This window comes from Hirundo rustica, chromosome 25 (assembly GCF_015227805.2).
Source record: "Hirundo rustica isolate bHirRus1 chromosome 25, bHirRus1.pri.v3, whole genome shotgun sequence".
Classification (NCBI taxonomy): domain Eukaryota; kingdom Metazoa; phylum Chordata; class Aves; order Passeriformes; family Hirundinidae; genus Hirundo; species Hirundo rustica.
In genome coordinates this window covers 5912191-5933033 of record NC_053474.1, presented here as the reverse complement: position 1 = coordinate 5933033, position 20843 = coordinate 5912191, and the positions used below count along the sequence as shown (strand labels likewise).

The following is a 20843-nucleotide window of genomic DNA, read 5'->3' as shown; positions in this document are numbered from 1 at the left end:
AATGGGAAGGAAATCAAAATATAATTATTTCTAATTATCCGATTGATCTCTTCTGTCTTTAACCTCAGATGAACAGAGCATGTCACATTTTTCTGTTATTTCAGCCATGAAAAGTCTTTCCTGGGTTTCCAGCTCCCTGGAAACGCACTGAGCTCTGCTCCTGATGCTTCAAGTTTGCCCTAAAATTGGAGTCTGACCAAATAAAACCAACCTCTGTCTCCCCAACAACATCCAATAAAAACTGGAGGCAGTGCTGCCATCAAGACTGGTTTGAGCTTTGCTTCAGTAGCTCCAGTCCTGGGCGGGTGGAGCCATGAGCGTTAATCAGTTTGTTAATTTATGTCACTAATTTACATCTGCTCTTCAAGGAAAATTAACTTAGACTGAACAGGAGGAAAAAGATGACTGGGAAAGAAAGGGAGGGGTCACAAGGCCACTCTGAGCTGAGCAAAGAAGGAGTAAATAAAAGAGGGAATTTTTAAAGGAAAGGAACCACTGGCACCAAAACACAACGGGATTAAAGCAGCCAGGAGTTACCTAAAGCTGGAGATTAACAGAAGATTTGCAGACAGCTGTTGAGAAATACAAACTGGCACTGGGAATGAAAGAAATGCAAATATCTCCTTGCCTTCCTTTTATTTTTAATACTCAAATATAAAGATATTTATCTGAACTGATATTTTACAAACAAGTAGTTTTTCTGAAATTTACTTTTTTTTTCTTTGAAGGCTGAAGCCCAAATGTATTTAAATGATTTTAAGTACAGTTTATTGGGGGTTTCATGTAGATCCTATCCTCTTGTTTTTGGATTGATCCTAATTTTTTAAGGAGACTTGGCAAAGAGTCTCTGCCTTGCAATCTTGGCTCAGTAGACACAGGGATTATCCAACTTCTCCAGGAAGAAAGGAAATCCCATCTTTGGGAACCTGGAGACAAATTCATCATTTCTGAGGAAGAAGAAGGGCAGAAAGGTGGAGGAAAAAGGAAGGAGAAGGGGATTTGGGACAGGGGGACACAGCCTGAGGTCGCTTCACTTCAGGCAACCACCCAAAATACTGATGGCTCCTGATCCTCCCGTGTGTTCTGCCAGCTGGGAACAGGGAGATTTTTGTAACATCCATCTAAAAGGGCGTTTTCATCCCTCCACTCCAGCCTTCAAACACTGGGACAAACCCCCTCCATCCCCATCCCCTCTCACCAACAAATTCTGAAGACCTGCAGCTTCTTCAGGGGCATTTTCACCCTTCTGCTCCATCTTTCAAATGCTGTGACTGAACCCCTCCACCCCCAATCCCCTCCCACCAACACAGATCTTCATCTGCAGCTTCTCCAAGGCCATTTTTACCCCTCTTCTCCGGCCTTCAAACGCTGTGAGTGAACCCCAATCCCCTCTCACCAACACAGATCTTCATCTGCAGCTTCTTCCCGATCTTGCTGATGGTCCTGAAGTCGGCGCTGTAGAAATAATGCTCAGCCACTGGTTCTGAGGCGATCTCCCTCAGCTCATCCTCCACGGCGTTGCCGACTCCCACGGCAAACATCCGGAATCCTGCCGGGAACGGCGGGATCCGCGTCAGCGGCGCGGAGCTGGCACGGTGCCACCCCTGCCAGCCTGGACATGCTCGTCCCCGCTGTGCCCCCAGGCCCCACGCCGCTCCAGATCCTAACGGAGAATCACCTCCACTATTCCTGACTCCTTTCAGCCAGGTCAAACAGGGCCAAAATAATTTTACAGGCGGAGATTTTATTAAAATTTACCAGACCGTGGGCACTGTGGCCACAGGAACAAGGCTTTGGAGAAAATCCTTTCAGCCAGGTCAAACAGGGGCCAAAATACTTTTTTCAGGCAGAGTTCAACTGGAATTTCCCAGCCAATGACAAGAAGATCAAGATTTTGGAGATGCAAGAAAGGACGGGTGATGGTGACACCATCCCGCTGGTATGGCAGTGATAATGTAGCAAAAGGAAACAGTAGGAGTTTCCAAAATAGCCTCAGCTGCTGTTAATCAACCTCTGTTAATGAGCCCCTGAGTGGCAAAGTTCCCCTGCAGTGGAGACCTGGGGTCAGCAGAACCGAGCTCAGTCTGTCTGAAGTTGCAGCCCCCACTGAGAGTTAAGAACTTGTCAGGGATCATCCTGCTCTGCCAAGAGATTGATCTGCATTAAACCTGTTTCTATTGAACTGAAATGCAATTTTCCCGTTTAGGGTGATCTCAATTAAACCCTGATTTGAAATATTTGTCTCTATTTGTCGGTGCCCAGGTGCTGAGAAGGTTTCCCTGTTCCCCTTTTGCCTTTCTCTGGAAATGTCCAATATTTGTTGGTTTTTTTCCGAGGCTCAGCTCACTGAACAATTCTGCAGTCTCATTTTGAGCACTTGTTTATCCCACAGCAATAACTTACGGACAGATAAGAGATTTCCTTGCAGGGACAAGGGAGGAGGGAGAGACAAGGCACAAAGTTTTATCACCAGGGAGGAATAAATTCTATAAATACACTTTATAAGAGCCTTTTGTTTTATAAGAGCTGAACAGCACCATAAGATGTCAGAGTGCTTTGTAAACATTGTTTTTTCACGAGCTCCCTGACCTTTCTGGTTGTGTGCTGGCCCCGAGTCCCATCTAGTGGTGGAGAGCGAAGTTAAAAGGAAGGGAAGGATTCAGCAATTCCTGACTGAATTCCCAGGGGCTGGATCCATTTAACACGGGGTGTCAGAGACTGGGAACGTGCTCAGCGGGTCAGCAAAGGGGCAGCTCTCGAGGCATTAATATTTCATGGGGCTCAGACACAGAAATCCATCCGTGTGTGGCCACCGAGCGCTTTTTCTACAACAGCAGTTTATTGATGTGCCTGCGGTTCCTCCTTAATCCGTGTCTGTGCTTTGTTTATTGTCTCATTGCTTTTCCTCTCCTCTTCCAGGCCTTGGGGCTGATGCAGCCAAGCCACGCTCAGCCCTACAACTCCTGGGATTCGCTGTCCTTGCCCCCGTGTGCCTCTGGAGCTGGGCTGGGTTTCCTGACCAACCCCAGGCAAATCCCAGACTGGCTGGGGTCAGCAGGGTCCTTAAAGCTCCTCTTGTTCTACCATCTTCCACCACCCCAGGTTGCTCCAAGCCCTGTCCAACCCTAAAGGTGCTGGAAGCTCCTAATTCTAAATCCTCTGCAGACCTCCTTCCACATTCGTGTGGAGCAATTAGACCCGGGTTCCAATTCCAGGGGTGGAACTCCATCCTGTCCATCCCATCCCAAGGGCATGAAACTCCACCCTGCCCATCCCATTCCAAGGGGTGGAGCTCCACCCTGCCCATCCCATTCCAGAAGATAAAACTCCACCATGTCTGTTCCATTCCAAGGGGGCAGAACTCCACCCTGCCCATCCCATTCCAGAAGATAAAACTCCACCATGTCTGTTCCATTCCAAGGGGTGGAGCTCCACCCTGCCCATCCCATTCCAGAGGATAAAACTCCACCATGTCTGTTCCATTCCAGGGGGTGGAACTCCATCCTGCCCATCCCATTCCAGGAGCTGGAACTCCATCCTGTCCATCCCATTCCAGAGGATAAAACTCCACCATGTCTGTTCCATTCCAGGAGCTGGAACTCCATCCTGCCCATCCCATTCCAAGGAGGTGAACTCCACCCTGTCCATCCCATCCCAAGGGCATGAAACTCCGCCCTGCCCTGCAGAAACTCCTCCAAAGGCACAGAGAGGAACTAAAACCCGCTCTTGGCAAACCAAGGCGCACCTGAGCCCCAGACCGAGGTGCTCCAAGCTCTCTGTGAGCAAGGATAGTCAGGGAATGTCTCCCAAAATTACTCTGTATAACCTGTTTGTATCCTAAGGGACAAATTCAGGGAAAAAGTCCTGCCTGGGTCAAGGCAGAAAGAAGCCCCCAGGAATTCAGAGCCCTACCTGAGTCCTTGGCTTTCTTGGCAGCATCTGAGATGTAATCCTGTGAGCGCCCATCCGTGAAGACAATCCCCACCTTGGGGACGCTGGGCCGGGCCCCGTTGATGACGGAAAAGGAGCTGTCAACGAGGTACTTCAGAGCCTGGCCTGTCATGGTCCCCTTCTCCATGTAGGACATTTTCTTCACCGCTGCTTTGATGTCCTTCTTGCTCTTGAACTGCCCCAGCGGGAACTCCTGCCGGACAGAGCTGGAGTACTGCACCAGCCCCACCTGGGCCTGTTTGTCCGACACCTCCAGAGAATCCACGATTTGGTTGATGAATTTCTTCACCAGCTCGAAGTTCTCAGGCCTCACACTCTTGGAGCCATCGATGAGGAACACGAGATCCAGAGCAGACCCCAAGCCACCATTGCAAGCTGAGGGAAAACACGAGAAGAGGGCAGAAGGAAACAGCAGCAAAAACCTCAATAAATTATGTAGGAGAACAGAACCCTAATGCCATCTATTGCTGAGGAAATGGGGTTAATTGCCGGAGTAGGAATTCCCCTGGGCCAAATCCACACAGGCCCAGGAGTGCCCAGAAATGTGAGGATTGAATTAGAACCTTCAGAGAAATTAAGGTACATAAATCCACACAGACATGAGGCAGAAATGCAAGTTTGGTTTTAAATAGAGACTGAAATAGCAAGCAAGAAAAGGACCTAAACCCAGTTTAAAACTCAGTAGCTTTGCCTTTTGCAAAGACAGATAAACTCTAGACATAATAAAAATAACGTAACCTTGCCAAACATTCCTAGATGGAACAGATAGAATTATTTACGTAGAATTTGTGTAAGATTTTGCATTTGCTTTCGCACGTCTATCTTAGCTTAGGATATGTCCAGCAAGGATGCAGGAAATTCGTGTTTTAACCTGATTGGCCAAAAGAGAATAAAAATGCACTACTTTGAGAATGAACACACAGAGGCTCAGGAAAAACCCCTGATGCCGCTGTTGTTGCTACTGCTGCTGCTGAGACGCTCACGGGACACGGACCAGGGGTGCTGCTGCTGCTTGGGACTCAGAGACTGTGATAGAGGCTTTCTGCACGACTGTAATGACTCTGCCTTCATAAGGCTGATTTAGCCATGCGATAAAGGACTTTTACAACCAGCCATCGCCATAGTCTTCAGTGAAGATGCCCCAAACACCTGACAGTTGATCGAAGAAAACCCGACGAGAGATCACAGCAATGTTTTGAGGGCGATTGTGGCTTGGAAGAGCAGGGTTTCCCTTTCTGCCTTCTCTGGGCAGAACACCCCGGAGCTGTCCCCGCCGTCCCCCCGTCACGTACCGGTGCAGGTCTTGCCGTCGCTGTTGAGGCTGAAGCCGTCCCTGCAGGCGCACCTGTACGTCCCCGGGCTGCTGACACACACCTGCTCGCAGTCGTGGTCCCCCGTGGCGCACAGGTCCGACACCACTGCGGGGACAGGAGGGGCTGGCTGCGAGCAGGGCCCAGCCCGAGCCCCACACCCAGCACTGCACAGCCCCATGCTGGCCCCACAAATAAATCCGCTCTCAGTGGGACACGGCTCATTGGTCCTGCGCGGCGGCTGAGGCGCAAAGACAAGGAAGAAATTCCTACAAGTCTCCCTGCTCCAAGGCACAGCCAGGACTGGAAATCCTCCCCATCCCGAGGGCAAACCTGGCTGGGTGTGGGGCAAATCGCAGCACACCTCACCCTGCAGAGCTCCTGGGTGAGGTTTGGGTCCCAGCTGTCCCCTGGGCTGGCCAGTACCCGGGTTTTCCAGCTCTGCAGTACAGTTCTGAGCAGGGAGCTCAGCTGCCCTTCCTGGATGGGATTCGTGTGTGAGTACACTTGGAGTTCACCTCCGAGCTCCCCCTGCCCGTGCGGCTGCCAGATCCGCGCTCCCCAAACATTCCTGCCGCCCATCCCGTCCTGGCTGTGGCTCCTGGGGTGCTGAGCAAACAGCAGCTGAGTGGCAGCACCGGGAGCCAGCGGCGCTGGGGGGTGACAGCGCTGTCACAGCCATGGCAGCGAGGATGGCAAACAAACTCCAGAGCAGGCAGGGCCGGGGGAGGCAAATTCACTTGCAAATACCGGGAAAGGTGTGCAGAAATCCAGGCACTGGGCTGCACAGGACTGAAGGGAGGTGGAGCAGAGTGTTTCAGAGTTAAGGTTTCTTATTTTCTTGTTCTGCTCTACCCATATTTTGTATGGGTTTTGGCCTTTCCGCTTCCCGTGGCTGTGCCAGCACTGGTAGATTGTTCCAGGCCAGGTGGTTGGGGATTTTACTGCCCCTGGAGCTGCCTGTAGCTCAGTTCTCTGGTTAATCTCACTGCTGGCTGGAGCACCAAGGGTTTCCTGTTTCCCCAGTTTGCTGAGCACTGTGGAAGCACTTGGACACTTTTCCCTGCTGCCAGTCCCACAGATCCTGTGCTGTGCCCGAGCAGGGGGTTTGGGTCCATCTCCGGGGTGGTTTGGGGCAGCTGCGTGTGCAGACACGATAACAAGGATTTGGACATTCCCCCAGGGCTGTCCTCTGCTCCCTGCAATAATCCTGAGTGCAGGATTTTTCCCCACGGCTTCAAACCACACGGCGATGCCTCTGCACCGCTGCTGCCTCCTGATCCCCGGGCAGCCAACACAAACTCCCACAGGTATTCCCGGCCTGGATTCCACCTCCTCAAATTCTGCCCCTCTCCCTCCTTTTGCCTGAAGTGTTTGTTCCCCTCTTCCATGAGCTCTGTTGCAGTGACAGAGGATAACACCCGACTCCCTCTGTGTTATCACCTGACGGCAATCCAGGGCTCACTCTGTATCCAAAATTGCTCCTTTCCACAGAGGAGCCAATTTTCCATGACAAAAAGCTGCTCCCCTTCATCACTTTCAGCCCGGAAGCTGAGCCAGGAGATTTTACACCTCTCAGAAACTGGGAGCTCTCCAGGCCCAGCCGCGTGTGTTTGAAATTCCAGGTGGATCACACCTTTCGGGAAGTGTTGCCACACAGTTTTGCTTCCAGGGAACGGCAGGGAGAAGCCCCTGGGGCTCTCTTCTGACAGCAAATGGGGATTTATGGCCCATTCCTGCTGCCTTTGGAAGCAATAAAACATTCCCAGTCCTTCAGCCCCTCCTGTAGGAGCGAAGCTGCACTTGTAGGATGCTGTTTGTGGGATGGGGTTTGTGGGATGGGGTTTGTGGGATGGGGTTTTTGTAGGATCCTGTTGGTAGGATGCTGTTTGTGGGATGGTGTTTTTAGGATGGGGTTTGTGGGATGGGGTCTGTAGGATGCTGTTTTTTCAGGATGCCACTTGGAGGATGCTGTTTGTGGAACGGTGTTTTTAGGATGGTGTTTTTGTAGGATGGCGTTTGTAGGGTGCTGTTTGTGGGATAGTGTTTTTGTAGGATGGGTTTTGTGGGATGGTGTTTGTAGGGTGCTGTTTGTAGGATGCCATTTGTAGGATGGTGTTTTTGTAGGATGCTGTTTGTGGGATGCTGTTTTTGTAGGATGCCATTTGGAGGATGCGGTTTGTAGGATGGGTTTTGTGGGATGGTGTTTGTAGGGTGCTGTTTGTAGGATGCCATTTGGAGGATGCTCTTTGTGGGGTGGTGTTTTTAGGATGGTGTTTTTGTAGGATGGTGTTCAGAGGATCCTGTTTGTGGGATGGTGTTTTTAAGATGCTCGGGCTCCTTTGATGTGTTGTGCAGACAGGAATTACATCCGGCTCAGCCAGGAGAGATTCCTGCCCCATGAGGCTTCCAACCCCAAAAGCAGCATCAGGCAAAGGCAGCTCAGCCTCTGACAGGAGCTGGGACCATCCCTGTTGAGCTGGGAATTCAGGAGGCAAAGCTGCCAGGGGGAATTACAAAACAAATTCTCTCAACTGCCCCAAAAGGGGCGTGATTTCAGCTGTGCTAAAATCCTCTTTTCCAGGTTGTTTTCCAGTGCCTCTAGGAGTGTGTGGATTGTGTTTACAAACTCTCCAGTGCCGGTGAAATCTGGAGATTTCCATTACCAAAACCTGAAATCCCCTGGACAAAACCCTGCAGGTCAGGAAAGGCAACTTCAAGGAGCCCCTGTCCCACAGGGCTCTGATCCTGGAGGGCTCGGAGCAGGGGAGCAGAGGGATGAAGGGTGGGCACAGGTACAAATTCCATGGGAAAGTCTGGAGGGGGATTTTGGAAAAGGCTCTGGAGGGACAGGACACAGGGAATGGCTTCCAGTGCCAGAGGGCAGCGCTGCATGGGAGATTGGGAATCAGGAATGGTTCCCTGGGAGGGTGGGCAGGGGCTGGGATGGAATTCCCAGAGCAGCTGTGGCTGCCCCTGGATCCCTGGCAGTGCCCCAGGCCGGGCTGGACACTGGCACAGTGGGAGGTGTCCCTGCCATGGAACTGGATGCATGGATGCACGGAATATTTTTAGTTGGAAGGGACCCACAAGGATCATCGAGTCCAACTCCTAAGTAAATGACCCACCCATGGATTGAACCCACAACCGTAGTGACACTAGCACCATGCTCTGACCACCTGAGCTAATGTCAAGGATGAGCTTTCCAACCCCTCCCCACCCAAACCATTCCAGGATTCTCTGCAAAGCTTTAAGGTCCTTCCCACCCAAACCATTCCCAATTCCCTGCTGGCTGGCAGCTCCAGGCTGGGCACACCAGGACTCACCACAGAAAGCCTCCTGGAACTTGTGGGTCAGCTTCTCGATGACGCTGTAGCTCTCCACGTAGTCCACGTGCTCGTCCAGGGGCTCGCTGGCCATCTGCCTCAGCGTGCCCATGTCCACCCTGCCCACGCCGATGGCGAAGAGCTCGATGCCCGCGGCCCTGGCCCGGGCAGACACGTCCTGCACCCCGTCCTGCGGCCGGCCGTCGGTCACCACGATGGCCACCTGCAGGGGAGCGACAGCTGGGTGGCCTTTGGTATCCTCATCCATGTTCCCACAATGTTTGTGGAACAGGCTGGGCTAGGAGGGAAGGGTTTGCATTTCTAAAATCAAGGGAAAAGGGAATCCCACCAGCTCTTCCCATTCCTTGGAGATCACACAAACCATGGGTTTTCTTAGGTGGAATTAGTTTCTTTCCAAGCTGAAAAAGTTCAACTGCCAGAAATTGAATGGTTTCACGAGGAACAACTGCCAAGGGTTGGATGGTTTCACCAAGGAACAACTGCCAAAGAATTGAATGGTTTCACCAAGGAAAAACTGCCAAAGAATTGAATGGTTTCACCAGGAACAACTGCCAAGGATTGAATGGTTTCACCAAGGGACAACTGCCAAGGATTGAATGGTTTCACCAAGGGACAACTGCCAAAGAATTGAATGGTTTCACCAAGGGACAACTGCCAGGGATTGAATGGTTTCACCAAGGGACAACTTCCAGGGATTGAATGGTTTCACCAAGGAACAACTGCCAAAGAATTGAATGGTTTCACCAAGGGACAACTGCCAAAGAATTGAATGGTTTCACCAAGGGACAACTGCCAAAGAATTGGATGGTTTCACCAAGGGACAACTGCCAAAGAATTGGATGGTTTCACCAAGGAACAACTGCCAAAGAATTGAATGGTTTCACCAGAGGACAACTGCCAAGGATTGAATGGTTTTACCAGGGACAACTGGTGCATCCCTCTCTAAGAAAACTAAATTAAAATTTATGTTTTTCATAGCCAAACTCAAGCTCAAGCCAAACTAAAGATCTTCATGGACACTCAGGACACACCCAGCTGAGTGTGGGACTTCACAGAATCTCTGGAAATGTCATGGAAACGTGAGATGAGGGCTCCATCCCGTTTATAGGTGGAGGAGCTGAAGGATGGAATAGAAACCAGCTCCATGGGGAGAGAGGGAGGGGAAGAGGCCCGAGGTCACGCTGTGTGTCAGGGCCTGCCAGGACCTGTGATTCTCTGTTCCAAAATAAACAGCAGAGATTAAACCCCCACCCCTGCTAACCCCGGCATTAAAGTGGCAGCTGGTTTAAATGGGAACTGGATTTCAGCTTGGATTAAACGGAGCCCTGAACCAGTTAAAAGCTTCCCAGAGTTCTGCTTCTGGTTTGTCCCTGTTCCTCTTTATTTTTCTTCTGAAAGAGACTTTGTCACAAGACCTGAATTCTCGCTCTTTGCCAGTTCTTCTGCCCCTGCCACTTTTCCTTTCAGCTGATTGTAACACCACTGCTGACCCCAAAGGAACGGCTTGGACTGGAATGCAGAACGGGGAAAGAGCTTCCCCTCTGTAAATCATGGGAGAAACAGGAAAATGTGGGGCTTTACAATCTAATGTCAGCTGATTCTCTGCACTTCCTAAGGGCTGCACAATTAAAAATTCCCAGGAGCATCACAATTCTGCAACTGGTGCTTCCAAGGGGGGAAAAAACCCAACAAATTCAAGACTTTCTCTTCTAGCGTGGCAAAAATAAAGCAAAACATCACCTGTGGCAGGTGTGGGTGTGTGGTGTGGAGGGAGCGGATGTGCCAAAGGAGCTCCGGGGTTTTCCTGGGCTGGGAGCGGATCCATCCGTGCAGTGGAGCCTTTTGCCAGGAGAGAGAGCCCTCGGCTCAGCCTCGGCTCCAGCCCGGCTGCTCCGCCTGCGCAGCGCCAGCAGCGCTGCCCGGGGCTGCCCAGGAGAGCCCCCAAAACCCGGCTGGCAGGGACCAGAGGAGTTACCGAATCAGGGAATGAGAGGAGTTATCAAATCAGGGATCAGAGGAGTTACCGAATCAGGGAATGAGAGGAGTTATCAAATCAGGGATCAGAGGAGTTATCAAATCAGGAATCAGAGGTGTTATCACATCAGGGATCAGAGGAGTTATCAAATCAGGGAACAGAGGAGTTATCAAATCAGGGAATGACAGGAGTTATCAAATCAGGGAACACAGGAGTTATCAAATCAGGGAATGAGAGGAGTTATCAAGTCAGGGATCAGAGGAGTTATCGAATCAGGGAATGATAGGAGTTATCAAATCAGGGATCAGAGGCGTTATCAGCTCAGGGAATGAGAGGAGTTATCAAATCAGGGAATGAGAGGAGTTATCAAATCAGGGATCAGAGTTATCAAATCAGGGAATGAGAGGAGTTATCAAATCAGGGATCAGAGGAGTTATCAAATCAGGGAAGAGAGGCGTTATCAAATCAGGGATCAGAGGAGTTTATCAAATCAGGGAACACAGGAGTTATCAAATCAGGGAATGACAGGAGTTATCAAATCAGGGAACAGTGGAGTTATCAAATCAGGGGACAGTGGAGTTATCAAATCAGGGATCAGAGGAGTTTATCAAATCAGGGAACAGTGGAGTTATTGAATCAGGGAATGAGAGGAGTTATCAAATCAGGGAACAGTGGAGTTATTGAATCAGGGAATGAGAGGAGTTATCGAATCAGGGAACAGAGGAGTTATCAAATCAGGAAATGAGAGGAGTTATCAAATCAGGGATCAGAGGAGTTATCGAATCAGGGAACAGTGGAGTTATCAAATCAGGGATCAGAGGCATTACCAAATCAGGGATCAGAGGAGTTATCAAATCAGGGAACAGAGGAGTTATCAAATCAGGGAACAGAGGAGTTATCAAATCAGGAAATGAGAGGAGTTATCAAATCAGGGAACAGAGGAGTTATCGAATCAGGGAACAGTGGAGTTATCAAATCAGGGATCAGAGGAGTTATCAAATCAGGAAATGAGAGGAGTTATCAAATCAGGGATCAGTGGAGTTATCAAATCAGGGATCAGAGGCATTACCAAATCAGGGATCAGAGGAGTTTATCAAATCAGGGAACAGTGGAGTTATTGAATCAGGGAACAGTGGAGTTATCAAATCAGGGAACAGAGGAGTTATCAAATCAGGGAATGAGAGGTGCTCTCAGATAGGGACCAAACCCTGCCAGCAGCTCCTGTCAGCAGCCACATGTCCTCCTGCAATTCTCTTCCTAAATCAAGAAATTCTCCAGGTTTTATCAGCTCCTCTCCATCTTCAGCTAAGCCTGAGCCTGGTTGAGCCCGAGTCCAGACAAGACCCAGACAGGGTGGAGCTGCAGCATCCACACTTGGATATGATGGGAAAGATCCTCACAATGCCTATGTGTGGAAATCTGCCATAAAGGACTCAAAATTCACGTTGCTTTCTGCCCTGCTGTTGGAGAAAACAAAACTTCTGGATACAGAGCTGGGATTGGGAATTAATCAGAGAGCCCATGGGGAAAATGAATGTAACAGTGAGAGGAAGCCAGGGGAACTTTCTGTGACAGCCTGACAGAAAGAGTGTAAAAAATACCTCCTAATATCTCATTTGGTTCACCCAATCATCAGGAAATCCTGTTTGTTTTTTTTTTTTCCTAGGATTCCCACCATAGATATTTTTCCCTGCATCCAGCCTGAGTCAATGTGAAAAAAAAAAGTCCTTTTTAAAATTACTATTTTCAAACCTAGCTCCAAACTATTTGCAGCCTGAGGGTCTCCGTAATTCCCTGTCATTGAAAAAGCTGAGTCCTGATGTGTGCCTGGTTTGGGAAAGGCTTGGAGGGGACGAGCCGCCTCTGGATCCTGGAGGTCCTGGCACTGCTCAGCCATGTGAGGGGAATTTTGAAAAGGTGAAGCTTCTGTTGCCTCCAACAGCTGAATTTTGCCCTGATCCTCAGTTTTGCACTGCGAAAACTCATAAATTTTGCTTTTCAAGGTCAAACCTTGTGCTCATTCAACCAGCAGCTTTCCCTGTGAATTCCTGACATTCTGGATCCCTCATCCTTCTGCCAGACAGAAATCCCTCGTGTCCTGACACAATTTATTCCTGGTTATCCCAGACACCTGAGCATTCCTGAGTATGCCTCAGCATTCCCAGGTATTCCCAGCCCTGGGCTGCCATTTCCCGGCAATCCCACGGCTAATGAGGGAGCGATGCCTCATTATGCCCTGGGAACGTGATGTTCCAGCAGCGCTCCAAGGAGAATCGGGCAGGAAGCTGCATAAAGCCCTGGATTTGCTCAGCAATTTGCCAATTTATTTGTTGTTCTGTTCTTCCCTAGAAAATAAGGTGGAAGTAATTGGGCTCCCCGCGGGTTTTGAGGAAGGTGGGAGCAGGTTTTTCTCGGAGCTCCTGCAGAAACAAATCATGCTTTTCCCTGGCCGGGGGTGACATTTGCTGCACAAAGCAAGAGCAAAGCACCGTGTGATGTTTTGGGATGTTGACAATGAGATTTGTGTGAGGATTTGTTGGATTTCTGCTGTGGGAAGGAGCAAGGACCGTGTCCGGTGTTTCTGGAAGCTTCACCTCCCTAAATCCCGGCATGACCTGTTCCTCCTCCCAGGCAGGGGATGGGGTCACCCTGAGCAGAAGGGAAAAACTGGCTGGACTTCAATGCAGAGGAAAAAAGCGAATAAAATAATCACAGAACGAAGAATACAAAGGGCTGTGGAGTTTTCTACCTCGGAGACATTGAAAAGCCACCTGGGCATGGTCCTGGGCAGCCCCCTGGAGCACGGGGTGAGCTCCAGAGACCCCTCCCAACCCTTGCTGTGATTCTGCCTCTTGGATCAGCTCCAGAGCGGAAGGGAAGAGGGTAAAGCAAGGAGTGATTTCCATATTTCCCCCTTTTTTTCATGCCTCAGATAAATCATTCCAAAGCGCACTGCTCTCAGCTTTTCCAGCTGTCCAGGAAAGGAGGTTTCAGTGAGACACTGGAGATCTGGGATAGTTTGTTCCACACAGCCAGAGGTGACAGGGAACAGCAAGGCTTGGGGGAGCTGTCTGGCAGCAGGAGAAGAGTGCACGAGGAGAGGGGACATTAAATGGTGTGGAAGAGATTCCGGAGATGAGGATCCAGCATTTTCGTGGACAGCTCAGTGGAAATGTCTCTCCAATGTACAGGAGTGACCACTGGTGTGTGTAATTGTCAGACTGCATTTAGAACAAAAATTGAGACTAAGACTAAAGCTGAATATGTCATAATGAGGTTTGTATTTTCTTTCACTAAGTCCTGAAGATGAGCTTCTTTTTCACGAAGAATTGAGAGGTTTGAACCTCTTGGAGGTCTCCAAGAATTGAGAGGTTTGAACCTCCCAGATGTTCCCAAGAAGAGTTAAGAAGTTGGAACCTCCCAGAGGTTTCTAAGAACTGAGGGGTTGGAACATCCCTGAGGTTTTAAGGAAGAATTGAGAGGTTCAAACCTTCCAGAGGCCTTCAAGAATTTAGAGGTTTGAACCTCTCAGAAGTTTCCAAGAACTGAGGTGTTTGAACCTCTCAGAGGTTTCCAGGAATTGAGGGGTTAGCATGTCCCAGAGGTTTCCAAGAAGAATTGAGAGGTGTGAACTTCCTGGAGGTTTTCTAACCTCCGGTTTGCACCTCCCAGAGGTTTTCCACCTGTGACAATCAACCCCCGTCTGTCCACACATGATCAAAGCCCAGAGAAAATCACTTTTCTTCTTTTTCCAGCCACTCCATGATGAGTCCCAGGCAAGGAGCGGGAGGAACCAGACCCTTTCCTGGCTTCCTCACGGTCATTTTCAGGGCAGACATGGCACACAGTGACACGATAAAATCTTCAGAAGGCTTAGAAGGCTCTTTATTATGGCCCCATGTTGTCTTTTATACAGTTTTTACAAACCTCAAGGGCAACTTCTAATTGGTTAACAGCTCTCTTGTTAATTATTCTATTGGTTAGTACAAGGTATTTCACTTGTCCATCAAATCTGTCTATTCTCGGGCTGTTTACATATTTTCTTTACTGATTCTCACGGCACAAATCCCTCGTTATTTCAGGCGCGCTTGTTTTTCACCCCCAGAACGGATCGTTGTGTTAAAGGAACCTCTCATTCCCAAAACGGCTTCACGCGGGGACTCACAGATTGCTCGTGAGCTGCACTTGGGAGAAATGACAGGCCAGCTTTTTACCCCGTTCCTCCACCTTACCTTTTTGAAGCTGGGCGCGCCGTCCCTGCCGCCCTCGGCGGCGCTGAAGGCGCGGCTGATGGCGAACTGGATGGCCAGGCCGGTCATGGTGCCCGTGGAGAGCGGCTGGATCCTGCGCACGGCCTGCAGCAGGGCCGCCTTGCTCTGGGGGCCCTGCAGGGACAGCTCGCTGCGCACGGCGCTGGCGTAGTTGATGACGCCCACGCGCGTGGCGTTGGGCCCCACGTCCAGCGCCTCGATCACGCGCGACACGAACACTTTGATCTTCTCGAACTCGTGCGGCCGCACGCTGCGCGAGCTGTCGATGATGAACACCAGGTCCGTGGGCTTGGTCCTGCACAGGGCGCCTGGGGGCGGCGGGGACAGAGAGGAAACCTGGAGGTCGTGAGTTCCATCCTCACACGGGGCACCATTAAATGTGGTTTTTATAATCTTCTTTTCTGTTAGAGTCGGGGCTAAATGCTCGAGAGACGTTTTTTCGTGCTCTGACTCAGATGTTTATTAGTTTTTGTCTATAGTACAGTGTGGGAGTATGAATGTCCCCCTGGGCCAAATCCATACAGGCCCACGAGTGCCCAGAGATGTGAGAATGGAATTAGAGCTTTCAGAAAATCCAAAATACATAAATCCACACAGAGATAAAGTAGAAATGCAAGTTTAGTTTTAAACAGATAGAGGATTTTTAAGTGCCTTAGTAATGAAAGCTTGTGTTAGTAAGTAAGAAAGAGACCTAGTACCTAGTTTATAGTTCAGTGATAGTGCCTTTTGCAAAGTCAGTTAAATTCTAGTCATAATAAAAATAATGTAGCCTTGCTGGAAATTCTTAGATACAACAGATAAATCCATATACATAGAATTTGTGTAAGAATTTGCATTTGCCTTCGCACATCAATCTTAAGATTAATCCAGCAAAGATGTAGAAAATTCGTGTATATATCTAATTAGCCAAAAATAGAATAAAATGCACTACTTTAAGAATACACACACAAAGAGTCACAAAAACACCAGTACCACTGTTGTTACTACAAGAAGAGTCACAAAAACACCAGTACCACTGTTGTCACTACTGTATAGACTGCTACTAAAAAGATGCTCACGAGACCCAGACTACCAAAGCCTCTGCTGCTGCTGTGGCTGCTGGTTTTGCTTAGAACTCAGAGACTTTATGTTACAAGGCTTCTGCCTCTGCGCGCTGCTGCAGACTCTGATAACTTCACCTCCGTAGGACTGATGTAACGATGCAATAAAAGACTCCTTTTACAATTACCCAGCTTTTAGTCTTCGATGAAGATGCACCAAAATATCAGCATCAAATGGAGCCCCGTGTGAGGATCGAACTCATGAGTACAGTCTCACAAGCTGTGAGTTCTGGCTAGCAACGTAGAGAATGGCTCTGTCTCTACATCTCTACAAGGTCTTTTAAGGACAAACTGTCCAATTAAGAAATGACACCTAAATTATTTTTACTTTTAACCCAATAACCAACCACCCGTGGCCCGCAATGAGGATTTTTCTACCCAATTATAAAATACCACCTAAACCTGTGGAGAAGAAGGTGAAAAAGAAGGACTCAGCCTCCACCCTGAAACCTCCATCTTCTTTATCTATATTACTCTATTCTAAACCCTTAAACTCTAACTTTTCCACCCTGTGCTATCACACACTTGTATTCAAACTTCACACCCACAATCCCAGTGCTGTCACTCAATTTTGGAAGCCTTTTCCAAGGCCTCAGGTCAAATGCAGCGTTTTCTTGGGGGTCAGTTCCCGTCAGCATAGAAAGTCTAAAACTCTCTGTGCCCAGGGCTCTCTGTGCCCAGGGCTCCAACAAGGAAATCAAAGGAAAAGAAAGGAAAAGTGTCCCAGGAGGGAGAGAATAGCGCTGGTAAAGCAGTGCTGAGCAGAGAGGAGCTGCAGCTTCCAGTCCTTTCTCTGTTTCACAGCTTTAACTGAATATTTTAAATGTTCTTTGTGCTTTTCTAGGGAAGCACCTCTAGGAGAGCAGCGTTCCTGGGGGGTGACACAGACTTGTGACGAGCAGGGTGTCCCCTGTCACCCTGGGCTGTCTCTGAGGCCTGCAGGAAACCTCATCCCCTGATGGCAGCAGGGAGAGGGGGAAGGATAAATGTGTGGAATGACAGCACGGAGAGAGGGAAGGAGGGAAAGACAGAGGGAGGGATAAAGCTGTAGAATGACAGCAGGGAGAGAAGGAAGGAGGGAGGAGGGAGGGATAAAGCTGTGGAAGGAAGGAAGGAAGGAAGGAAGGAGGGAGGAAGGGAGGGATAAAGGGAAGGAAGGAAGGAAGGAAGGAAGGAAGGAAGGAAGGAAGGAAGGAAGGAAGGAAGGAAGGAAGGAAGGCAGGAAGGAAGGAAGGGGTTGTGGAATGGCAGCACTGAGGGAAGGAGGGAGGGAAGAAGGAAGGGAAGCAGGGATAAAGCTGTGGACTGAAACCTGAGGTGCATTTCTACATCCAGAAAAGGCTGGGGAGGGATTACTGCACCTCAGACCAGGATAACCAATCCCCACGGATATCAGTTAATGGGAATGGGACCAGATCCCAGCATGACACTCAGCAATCAGCTGGGATTGGGAACAACACTCCCAGGTTAAACCCCCGGCACAAGAGGAGCCAGACCCCTGTTCCCCAGTGATGGCACCAAAAATAAACCCCAGTCACATGGCACAGAGCTGGTTCATGTCTGTGAGGGGAAACAACAGAGAAATCTGGAACCCATAACTGATAATTAATAATCGATAATTAATCTCTACAGCCCCACGAATACCCACAGTGAAAAGGAGAGGCTATAAAAATGAGGCATCAGCAATGCAACAAACTGAATGATTGCTATTATTATCATTATTTAAATTTCTCACTTTCGCTCCATTTTCCATCTTCATTTTCAGCTGTGGCAAGACATAAAAAAAGGCCTGTTTTTTTTATGATTTCCTAAATGAATAGCCCCATTTCCCCCAGCAGATCTATGGCATCCTGTTCTTTTTAATTTTTTTCCTCTCATTTAGCCTGTCTCTGTCAGGCACCAAGTGCTCTGTTAATATTTGATTTCTGCGGGGCCCAGGGAGTTCCTGTCATAAAGGAGATTTCTGCGGACAGATTTTTAAATGGGAGCTTTTGGGCCAACAAATCTGCTCCAAATGATGACATAAATATTACAGCTGGTCCTCAGTGTGAGATCTGATGGGGCTTTCGGTCTTTGAGGCAGATAAAAATAAATACCCGCAATGGATCCGTAAAGGAAATAATCAGGTTTGTTTCTGAGACGCATTGAGGCTGAACCTGCTCCAGAAAGGTTTGGGAAGGTGGGAGCAAAACAGCCAGTGGTCACTTTGTCAGGAGATCTAATTCCCACTGAAATCCAATCTAACCTTTTCCCGTACGGATGAATTTCATTTTCCCCCCATAACTCATTGCAGAGGAAGGAAAATTCATTCCCCCCCAAATTCATTGCACAGATGGATCCCTGGGAGATCCATCTGCAGCACTGGAAATCCCTTTTCCAGGGGTTGCTTGTGCCCAGTTTACAGGTGACAAACGAAGGTCCAGGGAAAGGCTCAAAGCCTTGCAATTAATTCCACCATAGATAAAAGACAAATCCCCCTTTGTGCTGATGAATCATCCCTGGATTTAGTGACACACCAAGCAGGAAAAGTTACTTTATTTCCCTAAGAACAGCTGGAGCCAATAGAAATTTTGAAGTCTATCTATTTTATTTATTTCTCCTCTGTGATTTGGCCCTAAATAACATTTTTAAACTTCTTTTTATGAGAGTGGAGTTTATTTCAGAGAAGGGAAGAGTAAAGAAAGGATATTTTTGGGGAGTTTTTGGGATTTCAGCCAAAGTCAGGGTCTGCAGGACAGGCCCTGTTCTCTCCAGGAGGTGACAGTCACTTGCTCTGCCTGACATCAGCATAGTTTAGTTAAAACTGGAACTAAATCAGAATTAGGAATTAATCAGGCATAGCTGAATTAATGCCCTGACTTAGCAGAAAATCCCTCTCAGGGCATCTTTGCCATATCCATTAAAACACCATGAAAACAGCGCAGTAACCCAGGACTAAAAGGGGTTTATTGTAGAGAGGTGACTGCTCACAGCAGGGCTGAGCTCAGTCCCTGCTCTGGTTCATTTCTCGGCTTTGCACTGCAAAGAGAACCTCCTTTCCCAAATTCCTGAGGAGAAAGGGGTCAGTTTATCTAACCCTCCCCTTCCTCAGCCCCAGGTACCTCTGCAGTCACTGTCACACCTGTACAGCACAGGCTGTGTGCGAGGCATCACCGCCAGACCGTCCAAACATTTTTAATTCCCAGAAGTTTGGCCTTACAGTGGAATTTGCCTCTCCTGCAGTGATTTCTTCAGGCTGCCTGGAGCCCAGGGAAGAGCAGAGATGCTCCTGAGGACCAGACCTTCCTTTCCCTGGGTGTCCAGCCCTGCCCCAGTGTCCAGCCTTTCCCTGGGTGTCCAGCCTTTCCCCGGGTGTCCAGCCCTGCCCTGGGTGTCCAGCCTTTCCCTGGGTGTCCAGCCTTTCTCCGGGTGTCCAGCCCTGCTCCGGGTGTCCAGCCCTGCCCCGGGTGTCCAGCCCTGCCCCGGGTGTCCAGCCCTGCCCTGGGTGTCCAGCCTTTCCCCGGGTGTCCAGCCCTACCCTGGGTGTCCAGCTGTGCCCCAGGTGTCCAGCCCTGCCCTGGGTGTCCAGCCTTTCCCTGGGTATCCAGCTGTGCCCTGGGTGTCCACCTGTGCCCTGGGTGTCCACCTGTGCCCTGGGTGTCCACCTGTGCCCTGGGTGTCCAGCCCTGCCCTGGGTGTCCAGCCCTACCCTGGGTGTCCAGCCCTACCCTGGGTGTCCAGCCTTTCCCTGGGTGTCCAGCCTTTCCCTGGGTGTCCAGCCTTTCCCTGGGTGTCCAGCCCTGCCCCGGGTGTCCAGCCCTTGCTGGCACTCATTCCAGGCTGGGGTTCAGAGCCCCTGCAAGCTGCAGAGCAGGCAGCCCACCTGCTCCTGGCTGCCCCACTCCCTACCTGGGAAGCCAAACAGAGCAGGATTTCACTCAGGAACAGATGAAGAAAATCCAAGGAAAGTCCCGTTCCCAACAACCCGACCCAGACCTGCTGCTCCAGGGGAGTCCGGCCAATTCCTGCTCCAGCTCCCAGCCAAGGCAGCGCCTGTGGAGCTGAGGGAGGAGGGAAGGCAGAGCCCTTGTCCCACCTGGGCCTCCTCCAGCCCCAAGGGTGACCCGGGGCCACCTGCGCTGTCCCCGCAGGAGCCAACCCAGCGCCGGGTCCCGCTGCCTTGGGGACACGCTCCTTCACTTCCCTGGCTGTTGCTGGGCATTCCCTCTTCCTTCCCCGTCCCCAGCGCCAGCCGGAGGCACGGAGGGACCCCAGCCCCCCCAGCCCCGGGGTCCCCACTCACCGCGGGGCTGCGGAGAGGCCCCGCCGGCGCCCCGGCTGTGCAGGAGCAGCAGCAGCGAGAGCAGCAGGGCACAGCAGATCCTGGCCATGGCTGCGCCGGGGCCAGAGCCGGGCTGGCAGTGCGGGGCAGAGGGCTGGCCCCGAGTATTAACCTGCCCTTCTGCCGAGGCTCCGAGCCAGCCCCTGACACGCCGGGGCCGGGGGGGCAGCGAGGGGAGAGGGGCAGGAGGAAGGAGCGGGAGGAGATGCAGCTGCAGGGTGGGGAGGGGGCGATGGCCAGCCCTGCCCTGCCCTGCCCTGCCCTGCCGGCCCCCAGCGCCCCACAATGGCCCCATTGCTGCGGAGGGCGCGGGAGCCGTGGAGGGCCCCGCAGCGGGGGAAGGTGCGGAACGCGGGGCTGGAACAGCGGCACCAGTGAGAGCGGCGCGGGGCAGCCGGGGTGGGGCTGTCAGTCAGCGGCTGCCGCCCGCAGGGCCGGGAGCGCGCAGGGCGGGGAGCGCAGGGCCGGGGAGCGCGCAGGGCTGGGAGCGCTCACGGGGAGCGCGCAGGGCCCGGAGCGCTCACAGGGAGCGCGCAGGGCCGGGGTGCGCGCAGGGCCGGGGAGCGCA

General features: G+C 50.7%; 1 protein-coding gene across 1 annotated transcript in view; it reads right to left on the bottom strand.

Moving 5' to 3' along the window:
* The window catches only part of MATN1 (matrilin 1), a 22482-nt gene extending 2145 nt beyond the window's left edge, over positions 1-20337 (bottom strand). Inside the window, exons 1-6 of the mRNA XM_040086297.2 lie at positions 20237-20337; positions 14816-15162; positions 8588-8810; positions 5244-5369; positions 3913-4326; positions 1397-1549 (exon numbers count right to left, since the gene is read on the bottom strand). Coding sequence (XP_039942231.1) covers positions 1397-1549; positions 3913-4326; positions 5244-5369; positions 8588-8810; positions 14816-15162; positions 20237-20324 — 1351 coding nt within the window. The 5' untranslated portion in view covers positions 20325-20337. The remainder of the gene's footprint in view (positions 1-1396; positions 1550-3912; positions 4327-5243; positions 5370-8587; positions 8811-14815; positions 15163-20236) is intronic.
* Between the last annotated feature and the right edge of the window lie 506 nt (positions 20338-20843).